General features: G+C 33.4%; 2 protein-coding genes across 2 annotated transcripts; both read left to right on the plus strand.

Moving 5' to 3' along the window:
- The first annotated feature begins 6925 nt into the window (after nucleotides 1-6925).
- Nucleotides 6926-9732, plus strand: LOC123920352 (polygalacturonase 1 beta-like protein 3). The gene is made up of 2 exons (XM_045972625.1): nucleotides 6926-7436; nucleotides 7655-9732. The coding sequence occupies exons 1-2, from the start codon at nucleotides 7386-7388 to the stop codon at nucleotides 9488-9490; spliced, it is 1887 nt and encodes a 628-aa protein (XP_045828581.1). The 5' UTR covers nucleotides 6926-7385; the 3' UTR covers nucleotides 9491-9732.
- Nucleotides 9733-11525: 1793 nt separating this feature from the next.
- Nucleotides 11526-13560, plus strand: LOC123920353 (polygalacturonase-1 non-catalytic subunit beta-like). The gene is made up of 2 exons (XM_045972626.1): nucleotides 11526-11661; nucleotides 12046-13560. The coding sequence occupies exons 1-2, from the start codon at nucleotides 11599-11601 to the stop codon at nucleotides 13123-13125; spliced, it is 1143 nt and encodes a 380-aa protein (XP_045828582.1). The 5' UTR covers nucleotides 11526-11598; the 3' UTR covers nucleotides 13126-13560.

The raw sequence follows: 13560 nt of genomic DNA on the forward strand, positions 1-13560 counted from the left end.
CACCCCTAGATTTTCTCGCGCCCCCCAATTTTTTCCTCACGCACCCCCCAAATTTTCTCGCGCGCCCCCAAAACCATTTTTGTTGTGGAATGGTTTCACATTAGATGTACTTATAATGTCAAAACCATTTTTACTGTCGGATGGTTTTACAGGGTTGTAATCCAAAATCATTCTACTTGTGGAATGGTTTTGTGTGTTATTTATGTTGGGGGTGGGGGCGCGCTTAGCAATTTGGGGGCGCACAAAGCAATTTCGGGGCGCGCTAAGTAAACTGGGGGCGATAAGCAATCTTGGGGGGTGTGCTAAGCAACATGAGGGGTGCATTAAGCAAACTGGGGGCGCGCTAAGCAATATGGGGTATTTATGCATGGTGTGCATAAGCAAGGCTTATGCACCATAACTTATGCCGTAATTGCGTGTGTAAAATTTAGGGAGTGCTTATTATTTCATCTAAAAAAGCTTAGACATGTTTGGTTAAATCGTTTGTTAAACTTTGTTTATGTTGAATAACTAATCCAAAAGTGGCTTAAACAACTAATCCAAAACTTAGTTAAAAATTGTTTTAGTTGTTACTTGTTTTTCAAGTTAATTAATCACACTCTTATTGTTTAATGAAAATCACATTACAACAATGATTCTCTTCATTTTTAGTCACTAATTAACCATTCATCATTTAATAGCTTCCCTAGCAAGAAACTTCATAAGCTCCGCTTATAGTTGACATCTAGAGCCTTGGGATGAAATTCAAGGAAATACAAGAGAATTGTTATAGGACCAATCTCGGGGAAACACAAGTGAAGTGTGAGTGATTCAAAAAAATTCTTGCAAAGAAATCATGAATTTCAATGCCAACTTTCTGTTGAATCTTTTGGTTCTTGATGGATGAAAGAAACGACATAATTCTTTGATGAAGGCTTTGTTTGGAGCACATGAAATATAAGTGGTGCATAATGGTTATGATGAATTAGGTGAAAATCCAACCGATGTACAAAGAGTGAATATAAAGAAGAAAAGAAGAAATATTGTAAGGCCTTGTTTTGTATTTAACAATATGTCTGTGCTTATCACTTTAAGAACATTTCAAAGATGAAAAGATCTAAGGCGGTCTCGGATATACTTTTAAAGTATCATGATGGTAAGAGACAAAGTCAATTGTGTTGAAATTCTTGAATAAGAGGACAAAGGTGTCGGTCCTATGAACAAACTCTTCAGAAAAGTACAATATTTGACACTGTCACTTCAGAATTTTGGCGAAACTTGAATCCTTCAAAAACTCAATTCAGCTTTAGAACTTTTCTTCTGCTTAACCACTCTTCAAAATTTGTTCGTCAGATGCAGATGATGCTCTTGAAGCGTTTTGCTTAAAACTTTGACTTTGTTGACTCTTCTCGGAAGCTCTCTTCTTCAAAAGCACGTTTGTTTTCAGAACTTGTAAGCCATTAGAGTTGGCTTTTGTCATCTAAAGTTGACTTTTGTAGCATGCTCGGTATGTCCTTCAGAAGCAAATTTCTACCAAAATAAATTTTTAATCTATACTATCCTGCACACTTGAACATACATTAAAGTACTCAATTATTTCTTTATATATTGTTATCATCAAAATCCAAGAAGCATTGTCCTAAAATCTATTTTGCTTTTAACACACGGACCTCCTCATAAGGGAACATAATGAGTTGGCCACTACATTCATTCAACAAGTGTTATACACGATTCTGGATGTGTCCTCCTCACCCAGGGGCGAAGCCTCTCATGGGCTGGGCTGGGCAGGGCTATGGCCCGTCCCAAATTATTTTTTTTCTTCATTTTTTATAGGTATATATAGGGGTTTTCTAACTTAGACCCTAGTTAGGTCTAAGTTAGCAAGGTGCACCTTTTCAATTGGACCAAAATACCCATTCTTTTAATTTTTGAAAGAATAGAGCAACAGGGGCATTTCTGTAATTTTACCAACCATATACACGCGCCCCCACATTCTTTTCCCAAAATACCCATTAATAGACGCGGATCCAGTGTCGCGCGCGTACCGAAGGACCATGGTTACAGACCGTTGATTTCCATCAGACAGCCAAGATCTGATCTCATCAAGACTGTCTGATCAATCAGACAGCCCAGATCATCCTGATCCATCAGATTCCAGCGCCTGCGCCACACTGGATTACAACCTGGAGAGAGAAAAATTTGCTTTTTAAAAGTAGGACACGTGTCACACAATGGTTGGCTGGGCGTGATTTTTGTTCATTTAATACTTTGAACTCAATTATTTCGTTGTAAATTAATTTTTTATTTTTTTATTTTTATACCAAAATTCATAATTTTTTTTTGTCTACAAATAGAGACTTGGTTCGTTTGATTTGGACACCGAAAAAAAAACGCAATTTTTCACTACCTTAATCTCATTTTTTGTCTACTAAATACGTTACTTGTGTGTTGTAATTTAACACGCACCACTCAACCAACTCACTGAAACCATTATACCAGGAAAATAGTAGATAATATTCTGGAACTTTTGGTGTATTTTATGAAATTTGTGGAGACTTGAAACTATTTTTAGTTAATTAAATGAGATAAAACGGTAATTAAAAACTAATGTTTGCTTCTGAAACCATTTTACTGGTAGAATGGTTGCACATAGTTGTATTCTGAAACCATTTTACTGGTAGAATGGTTTCAATGAGTAATTTTATTAATTGTGTTTGCTTCTGAAACCATTTATCTGGTACAATGGTTTCAGAGAGTTGTAATCTGAAACCATTTTGCTGGTAGAATGGTTTCAGTAAGTTGATTATTAGTCATTTGCTTCTGAAACCATTTAGCTTGTAGAATGGTTGCACATAGTTGTATTCTGAAACCATTTTACTGGTAGAATTTCAGTGAGTAATTTATTAATTGTGTTTGCTTCTGAAACCATTTATCTGGTACAATGGTTTCAGAGAGTTGTAATCTGAAACCATTTTGCTGGTAGAATGGTTTCAGTAAGTTGATTATTAGTCATTTGCTTCTGAAACCATTTAGCTTGTAGAATGGTTGCACATAGTTGTATTCTGAAACCATTTTTACTGGTAGAATTTCAGTGAGTAATTTATTAATTGTTTTTGCTTCTGAAACCATTTATCTGGTACAATGGTTTCAGAGAGTTGTAATCTGAAACCATTTTGCTGGTAGAATGGTTTCAGTAAGTTGATTATTAGTTATTTGCTTCTGAAACCATTTAGCATGTAGAATGGTTTCAGCGATTTGTACTCTGAAACCATTTTCCTAGTAGAATGGTTTAAGTGAGTTGATGTAAGGTAGTGAAAAATGAGATTTAGGTAGTGAAAAATTGGGTTTTTTTTTTCTGTGTCCAAATCAAACGAACCAAGTCTCTATTTGTAGACAAAAAAAAAATATGAATTTTGGTATAAAAATAAAAAAATAAAAAATTAATTTACAATGAAATAATTGAGTTTAAAGTATTAAATGAAAAAAAAATTAACGCAGCCAATCATATGCTGACACGTGACCTTTCTTTTTTAAAAAGTTTCTCTCTCCGCGTGTGGGCTGCAGCCACGCGCGCCTATCGGCGCGTGTGATGCACGCGCGCGGATTTTGTGCAATCACACGCTGCCACGCGTCCTGGGGGGGGGAAAAGAAGTTGGGGGCGCGTGTATTGTTGGGTAAAATTACAGAAATGCCCCTGTTGCTCTATTCTTTCAAAAATTAAAAAAATGGGTATTTTTGTCCAACTGAAAAGGTGCACCTTGCTAACTTAGACCCAACTGGGTCTAAGTTAGCAGCCCCCATATATATATATATATATATATATATACAATATACTTTTGTTCATGATATGATGATATATATAGATATAATTGTGTTGTATTATCACAAGATTGTCTTTGGCCAAGCCAGCATCTCAAATGGCAGCAGTTTGATTCCTGCATGCTGCAACTTTAGCTTTTTATTTTTTATTTTTCAATAGAAATTGCAATGTTTGTCACTCCAAAAATGAGGCCATGTTTGCAATAAATCCTGCACAAAGCACAAACTATTATTCTTTTTAAAAGGAGAGGTCCATATATATAAATAAATTTCAAATATTAGATAAAATTAAATTGTATTGGTGATATTTTAACGAGTATAAAATTTATCATTAAAATTAAAAATTTATATCATATTAATCTTAATGAATCTCATAACATATTAAATTATTGGCTTTAATGCACTTTTGATCCCCCTATTTTGAAAAACTTAAACTTTTAATCCCCCTATTTTAAAAGCCAACTTTTTGATCCCCCTATTTTAGTTTTTTCTCAATTTTGGTCCCACATCTCAATATGGTCAAAGTTTTGCTTATGTGTCATGCTCATTGATGATGTGGCAGTGTCCATATTGACATATCATATTCCATGTCATTATTATTATTTTTTAAAATCAAATATTATGTTTTAAAAATATTAAAATAATAAAATATAATTAATTAAATAATTAAAAATAGCAAATTACCCAAATATATAATTAAAAATTACTAAATAACCCAAAAATTTAATTAAAAATTAATAAATTACTCAAATATATAATTAAAAATAGTAAATTACTCAAAAATATAATTAAAAATTAATAAATTAACCAAAAAAAATTGAACACGTAAATTACCCATATATATAATTAAAAATTAATAAATTACACAAATATATAATTAGAAATCAGTAAATTACCCAAAAATATAATTAAAAATTACTAAATTACCCAAATATTTTTTTAAATTATATTTTTGGGTAATTTACTATTTTTAATTATAGTTTTTGGTAATTTACTGATTTCTAATTATATATTTGTGTAATTTATTAATTTTTAATTAAATATTTGGGTATTTAGTAATTTTTAATTATATATTTGGGTAATTTACTTGTTCAAATTTTTTTTGGGTAATTTACTAATTTTTAATTATATTTTCGAGTAATTTACTATTTTTAATTATTTATTTGAGTAATTTATTAATTTTTAATAAAATATTTGGGTTATTTAGTAATTTTTAATTATATATTTGGGTAATTTGCTATTTTTAATTATTTAATTAATTATTTTTTATTATTTTAATATTTTTAAAACATAATATTTGATTTTTAAAAATAATAATAATGACATGGAATATGATATGTCAATATGGACACTGTCACATCATCAATTAGCATGACACATAAGCAAAACTTTGACCAAATTGAAATGGGGGACCAAAATTGAGAAAAAACTAAAATAGGGGATCAAAAAGCTGACTTTTAAAATAGGGGATCAAAAGTTCAAGTTTTTCAAAATAGGGGGATTAAAAGTGCATTAAAGCCTAAATTATTTTAGTTTTCCCTAAAATTTTATATTATCTATGAATTTAGACGTTATTGAACGATGAAATTTATTCAAATGTTAATAGTCTACGGATTTTCAGATTGAAATTATCTCATTCTATTAAAAAAAATCTCTAACACAATGTTTTGGTAACTAAGGAACTAAGTTTAACAAGATTAAAAAAAAAGTGGATATGTATAATTTAAAAGTTTCTTTTTTGGCTTAATTACTTAATTGGTCCCTTAAAGACATTTATGGTTTCAAATTGGTCCCTTAAAGAAAAAAAGGGCCAAATTGGTCCCTTAAAGACCTTGCCGTTAAACATTTTGGTCCTTTCCGTTAACTTTTAACCCCAAAAGTATAAGGTGGACCAACACTTCAGGTGCTCCACCATAGACTTCAATAATTTTTTAATAATAACCATTGGATTTCCTTATCAAAAGAAAAACCATTGGATCTTGAATATCTATTATATCTAATAATGTACTACCAACACCTTGTTTTATTTTCCTTTCTTCATCTCCTTCCTTCCGTCTTCTTCATAAACTTCATCAACACAAATCCAGATTTTGAAACACTTAAAAACAAAAAAAAAAAAAAACTCAAAAACAAATTCACAGGCAGAGAAATTGAAAGAGTAAAAAGAAAGGAAACTGAGAACAAAAACCAGTAACCATAAACACCTCCATTTTCACCTATTCACTCACAATCATCTTCCACTTTCAACAATCACAACAACCATCTTCCACATCCATCACAAATCAAACGAAAAAACATAAACAATAAGAGAAACAGAGACAAAAAAAATAATATCAGAATGGATTTGTGGCAAAGTTGTGCATATGTTTATATTGATTTTGGTTTGGTTTTGAGTTGGATTTGTGGCAAAGAATAAGAAATCAGAATGGATCTAAGCTTTTTATTTTGAAATTGTTTTGTTTTTATTTTTTTATTTTGCAGGTTTTGGGGTTTGATTTATGGTTAGAAAGTGGTTTGAGTGAATTTGGGGTTTTTTTGGGTGTTTTTAGGGATTTCTGTTTCTAATTTGAGGATTTGGTTTCTTTTTTGGGGTTTGTTTGATGAAGTTGATGATGAAGATGAAGAACAAGAGAGAGAAGTTATAATCTTTTTTATTTTAAATTTTAACTTTAAGTTTTTATTTTAAAATTAAATGATTTACCTAGTAAGCAGCCATGTAAGCACCCATGTGAGCAGCCACGTAAGCATCCAGTTCGCCACCTGTAAAAATTAACAGTTTCTGGACGGAAAGGACCAAAATGTTTAACGGCAAGGTCTTTAAGGGACCAATTTGACCCTTTTTTTCTTTAAGGGACCAATTTGAAACCATAAATGTCTTTAAGGGACCAATTAAGTAATTAAGCCTTCTTTTTTTTAGGTTTATAATCATCTGGTTTCTAGAAGAAATTCGTCATTTTTTGTGAAGCTCATTAGACTTAGTTAAGAAAATTAAAGTTTCAACCCCATCAACATTATTGGTTTCTGCGGTGCTACTCAGTGGTCTCTGCATAGTGTTGTTATAGTACATAGTACAAACTACTAATAAAAATATCAAAACATCAACATTGGCCACATTAAATTTTAAAGTCATGTTAAAAAGTCATTTTAAAATTTAAAGTCATTTTATTCTTAAAAAATTGGAAAGGCAGCTAGCAAAAAAACAAGGCCCAGATTTCACTCTATAAAAAAGTGACGGGAGATAATCTGCTCCCATCTTACTATATTTAATTTCTCAAACCCTTCTTAACATTTTTCTAATTTTCTTAGTTTATAATGAACTGAGGACCAAACTCAGAACAACGTACTACCTATATCCTTAACATTTTTCTAATTTTCATACTACACCGCTAATGCTATAATTATTCGTGACCAGATCTGTCTAGGATCTTGGATACAAGACAAACTCTACAATTCTATGATATTGCACTCAACAATAAAGAAACCTACCACACTCTCAACCTTATCACTTCACTTCCTTCATTCTTGTCTCAATATATTTCATGTAGAAGCTATTCAAGAAAATATAACTCAACCAGAAAGGAAACAAAATGCAGAAGCAACTCAATCACACCCTCTTTATCCTATTCTCTATACTCAATGTAAGAGGTTTTTTCCATATCATCATTATACTTTTGTCAAATAATTAATTCTTGCATCTATACTCACCTAAATCTAGAGTTTGGTCATCATAATTAAAGTCCGATCAATAATTGTTCTATCTAAAATTCAAATTTGAATTCTTCCGAACTCTTGCATCTTCTAGTGAAGCTCATTAACTTGAACTGAATTACTTACTTTACTACATTTAATCTTACAGGTTTGTTTGGCAATAAATCATAAGAAAAGCGAAAATCCATTCACTCCAAAGGCGTTTGCAATTCGTTATTGGGACAGAGTCATCAAAAACAACTTACCAAAGCCATCTTTCATTCTCTCCAAGGCCTCGCCACTTAGTGCGGCCGATGCATCTGCTTTCGCGAAACACGCGGCCGCCAACACACTCTCCACAAAGCTGCCGGAGTTCTGTTCCGCCGCACACCTCTTCTGCTTCCCAGACCTCGCTAAACAACGTCCTTTCGACCCCTTGCATTTTGCTGTCTACAGCGTGGATCAGAATTTCACCACCTACAGCTTCAACGAAAATTTCACCACCTATGGAACGCATAAATCCGACGGAATCGACGCGTTCAAGAATTACTCCGTCGGTTTAAACACCGTCCAGCACAACGAATTCGAAACATACAGCAAAAGCTCCGCCGGTCACAACGACAGTTTCACTAACTACGTCATCGACAACAACGCGTCGGATGAAGACTTCAACAATTACGGAACCACCGCCGCCGGCGGATCAGGTGAATTCAAAATCTATGCTCAACACAGCAACGTGCCTAACATAAAATTCACAACCTACACCGCCGGTACTACCGGAAGAGAACAAAAATTCACAAGCTACAGCGACGGCGCAAACGCCGGTAATCAAAGCTTCACGAATTATGGCAAAGACTCTCTTCACGCCGTTAACGGTTTCACCGAGTATGGAACACACGCTAACGTGTTCAAAACCGATTTCTCTGCTTATTCAGAAAAAGGCACAAGCGCTAAAGACACTTTCACGAGCTATGGTAAGCACTTGAATGAGCCTGATACGAATTTCAAGAATTACGGTAAAGGAAGTACTGATGCGGCGGAGAAATTCACGAATTACAGAGACGTTGCTAGTGCCGGTGATGATTCGTTCATTTCGTACGGTGAAAGTTCACGACTTGGAGTCCACGTTAATTTTGAAAATTACGGTCGTAAACCCATTTTTCCAGGAGCCGAAAGTTTTATAGGCTATGCTAAAGGTGCAGATCTAAATCACAAGGTTAGTTTCAAAGGTTATGATACTGTTAATAACACTTTCAAGGATTATGATAAAAAAGGTATTTCTTTTGCTAAGTATGCTAATGCTTCTTCTTCAAGTGTCGTAACTAGTGGTAGTTTGGTAAAAACGTGGGTTCAACCGGGTAAGTTTTTTCGCGAGAGGATGTTGAAGGAAGGGACGGTTATGCCTATGCCAGATATAAGGGATAAGTTACCGCCAAGGTCATTTTTGCCTCGTTCTATTTTGACTAAATTGCCCTTTGCGTCTTCTAAGCTGAATGAGATGAAGCGGGTTTTTAAGGTGTCTGAGAATTCCTCGATGAACAAGATGATGGTCGATGCATTGAGTGAGTGTGAGAGGGCGCCGAGTATGGGCGAGACCAAGCGTTGTGTGGGTTCGCTTGAGGATATGATTGACTTTGCAACTTCTGTTTTGGGTCGCAGTGTTAAGGTTCGGTCTACTGAAAATGTAAATGGGTCGAGTAAGAATGTTATAGTGGGTAAGATAAATGGTGGAAAAGTTACCCAATCTGTGTCGTGTCACCAGAGTTTGTTTCCTTATTTGTTATACTATTGTCACTCGGTTCCAAAGGTTCGAGTCTACGAAGCGGATCTTTTGGATACAATTTCCAAGGTGAAGATTAATCATGGTGTTGCCATCTGTCACTTGGATACAACTGCTTGGAGTCCTACTCATGGTGCATTTTTGGCTCTTGGATCTGGTCCGGGACATATTGAAGTTTGTCATTGGATCTTTCAAAATGATATGACATGGACGACTGCTGATTGACATGGAATATGTCATATGCCAACCGTCAAGTATCCGATTTATTTTATTTTTTTTAGAAATAAATGGTTTTTCCTTTAAAAAAACATGTATCATTTTAAATTTTCAATCAACTATGTGCATGTTTAAATTTGCAATAAGTTCGAAGGAATTGTTATGTGTCAGCGCCTGACTTTGACGAAGCTTAATCAAATTATGATGTTACTAAAATTTTATCAAGTTCAAATTTACTATAATTACAAACATACACTATGTGATTATCTTATTTAAGTATCTTTTTGTTGTTCTGTTTTTCTACTAATTCAAATGTCAAAAAAAATCATATAAAATATTATAATTTTGAATTTTTTAAAAATTTTATTTAAAAACATTCGGGATAAATGTAAAAATTTAGGTTTTTTTAGATTACCCTTTGAAGAATCGGAGATATTTACCAAACAATCGATGAGAACAAGCATGGAAATAAATTTTTATGTGAAGTACTCCCTCCAATTCTTATTATATGAGAATTTTTACTTTTTAGGTTTATTGTAAAACTAATTTATTTGGACTATAATACATTAGTTTTACGATGAATTTAAAAAGTAAAACTTCTCTTATAATAAGACTAGAGAGAGTAAAAGTTTGTTAATAATTAGTTTGTAAACACCACGTGTAAATCTTCTGCAACGAGAAACCCTTTACTTTAACTTATTTAAAAGCTTGGGGCGTAATTGTGATTTGTTTTCTTTAAGGGTCCGTTTGATCCGCAAAATATTAAACACTGAACAAGAAAGTACAAAACAGTACAAGACAGAACAGCACAGGACAAATGTTTAAGATATTGAACAAACTTTGTGTTGTACTATGTTTGGTGAACAAAATGTTATTTTGGTATTTTACACAACTTGTGCTGAGGACAAAAAGTTGTCCCGTGGTTCTGCGGGGAACACGAATTTCAGTTATTGTCCTGTCCTTTGGCCTCCAGTTTGTCCAGTACCAGGAACAGTTTTTAAATCAAACACAGTACAACAGAAGTTGTCCTGTCCATTCTCTTATTTTTTAGCAGATCAAACGCACTTTAATGGTTGGTAATAATACTCTCAATTTTTTAAGAAGTAATGTATGATGATCAAAACTTTAATGATGAGTAGTATTATCAAATTATCAATATGATGACTCACATTCGTTAGTTTCATAGCATGACATACTACACTGAATACATTTAGATTTGCTACAGTTACATATCACACAGTTTTAGATTTGACCATTAATTACAACTCAGACCGTTCAGATTAATTCTATTATAAAATCACTTAAAACGATCTCAATCGTACAATCTGAATCGGACGGCTCTCATCTAAAGCAGCGTGTAAACTGTGTTAAAATCTACATCATATAATCTGTTTCCACACATCAGTTATGTGGGTAGCTGATGATTATTTGGTGGGTGATGACATTTAATCAAGTCTTAACGAGCTATAGACAATGATGGTGAAATATGAAAACATGTCTGGTCAAAATCTCACATGTCCATATGTTCCTTTCCAATTTAACACAATATTTAACACCTAGATATAATATAAGTGTTATATATGGGGCACAATTGCAATTTCCGAGTTTATTTTTAAATACCATTCAAAATTCTATTTTCACCCAAGAATTAATTTGTCATTGCAGCAGATCATTTTTAGTCCACATCCATGTTAGATTTGATTGTTCCCTCATCTTAGAAGCCACCATGTTCATTGAATATTTGTTGGAAATTATCTATCTCCATTTTATGTTATGAGTTAATGCTTTAGGAAGATTGAAGTTGCATGAAGATATGTGATCGTCAATGTCAGCAATAACATAAAAGAAAATTGAAGTATCAATCTCATAATTGATAACTCCTGATCAGTACATTAATTAACAACAATTCTAACATGTTCTTGTCTCTTGAATAGTGTTATAATACAATGTGCTTATGCCAATGTTATTGTGACCGGTTCTGTCAAAGAGCTGTCTAACAAGAGAAGACATCTATAAATTATTGCATAGAGCAACAACAAAACCCACAACATTCTCAACTCCTCCCTTTTCTCTTTTCTCATATCTGATCTCTATAGAAACTAAGAAATATAATTAGAATGCAGAAACAACTTTGTCACACAATCTTTATCTTCACTAATATCCTTCTTTCCACACTCACCGTAAGCATTATATAGTTTAAATTTTTCATCACTCTTTTTTCACTATTCACGTGTGAATACTACATATTGTATCTCAATCTTACACTAACTTTAGCAATATATTGTATTTAATTCTAGTAGAACTAGACTTGAATCACTTAAGTAAGGTCTCAGTCTCGGATTCTAACATTGTGATGGAAAAAGGATGTGATCGGGAATTTATTTTCTCGATATAGAGAATGTTAATGGACATAGCTGGTTCATATTTCGCACCAATAAAAAAAATCTTCAACTAAATTTGTTGCATCTTAATTTTTATTATTATTATTATTATTATTATTTAAATATGTTTAGAAATTTGAATCTAGTGTCTAATTTTTCCACTCTCTAATTATATCAATGCAGGTTGGTTTGACGGTAGATTATGCAGAAATGAAAAACCAAACTCAGTTCACTCCAAAGGCCTTTGTAATTCGCTATTGGAATAGAGTGATCAAAAACAACTTGCCAAAGCCATCCTTCGTCCTCTCGAAGGTGTCACCCCTTAGTGCCGCCGACGCATCTTGTTTTGCAAAGCACGCGGGCACCAACACACTATCCACAAAGTTGTCGGAATTCTGCTCTGCCGCACACCTCCTCTGCTTCCCGGATATAAATCCACAAAGTTACCGTAAAGGAGTTGTTTTAGACAAGACGCTTAGCTTCACAAGTTACGGTGTTACTAACCCTTTCGAAGATTATGTCAAGAAAGGTATGTTATTTATCTCCTACACTAAATCTTCTTCTACTAACTCAATTACTAGTTTGGTAAAAAAATTGGTTCAGTCGGGTAAGTTTTTCCGCGAAAGGATGTTGAAGCAAGGGATGGTTATGCACATGCCAGATATAAGGGACAAATTACCAGAAAGATCATTTTTGCCTCGCTCCATTTTGACCAAATTGCCCTTTGCATCTTCCAAGTTAGACGATATGAAGCAAGTTTTCAAGGTGTCTAAGAATTCTTCTATGGAAAAGATGATAGTGAACTCATTGAGAGAATGTGAGAGGGTGCCGAGTAAGGGTGAGGTTAAGCGTTGTGTGGGTTCACTTGAGGATATGATTGACTTTGCAACTTCTATTTTAGGCCGCAATGTGACGGTTCAATCCACTCAGAATGTAAATGGGTCGAATAAGAATGTTATGTTAAGTCAAGTTAGAGGAATAAACCATGGGAAAGTTATAGAGTCTGTATCTTGTCACCAGACCATGTTTCCTTACTTATTATACTATTGTCACTCAGTTCCTAAGGTTCGAGTTTATGAAGCGGATCTTTTAGACCCTCAGTCTAAGGTCAAGATTAATCGCGCTGTTGCAATCTGCCACTTGGACACAACATCTTGGAGCCCCACCCATGGTGCATTTGTGGCACTTGGATCCGGTCCGGGTCGGATCGAAGTGTGTCATTGGATCTTTGAGAATGATATGATCTGGACTGTCGCTGATTGAGGAAGCACTCCATCTTAATATATAAGACATCTTTCACAAAAGCACGAGCGAATTAAGAAAAGTTATTTTTGCATTAAATTTGTCAATAACAAACTTCCTTTTCGAAAATTACTCTTCAATTATTAAGAGAGAGATAAATAATAATCTCTTAATTCTCTTCATTTAAAATGGTCTTATAAAATGGAACAACAAAATTTTACAAAGATGTCTTATATATTGGGAGTGAGTAACTATTTTTAGTTTATTTTTTAAGAAAAAGTAAATGATCTGTCTTCTGAAAAATTTGTATTATTTAAAATAAATGTTTGGTTAAATGTGAGCATATCTTATTATATATGTAACTGTGTATTGCATGGCTTCCTAATCAATGTAGGATTTGTGTCAAAAAAATAAATCAATGGAAGCTTAATATTAGAGTATTTTCATGAACGCCTA

The sequence above is a fragment of the Trifolium pratense genome, linkage group LG4 (assembly GCF_020283565.1).
Source record: "Trifolium pratense cultivar HEN17-A07 linkage group LG4, ARS_RC_1.1, whole genome shotgun sequence".
Taxonomy (NCBI): Eukaryota; Viridiplantae; Streptophyta; class Magnoliopsida; order Fabales; family Fabaceae; genus Trifolium; species Trifolium pratense.

Bases quoted from the DNA above. Each gene is read 5' to 3' on its own strand.
- LOC123920352 (XM_045972625.1), top strand. From the start codon at position 7,386: ATGCAGAAGCAACTCAATCACACCCTCTTTATCCTATTCTCTATACTC. The intron at 7,437-7,654 runs GTAAGAGGTTTT...TTAATCTTACAG, and splicing joins TCCTATTCTCTATACTCAAT to GTTTGTTTGGCAATAAATCA.
- LOC123920353 (XM_045972626.1), top strand. From the start codon at position 11,599: ATGCAGAAACAACTTTGTCACACAATCTTTATCTTCACTAATATCCTT. The intron at 11,662-12,045 runs GTAAGCATTATA...ATATCAATGCAG, and splicing joins TCCTTCTTTCCACACTCACC to GTTGGTTTGACGGTAGATTA.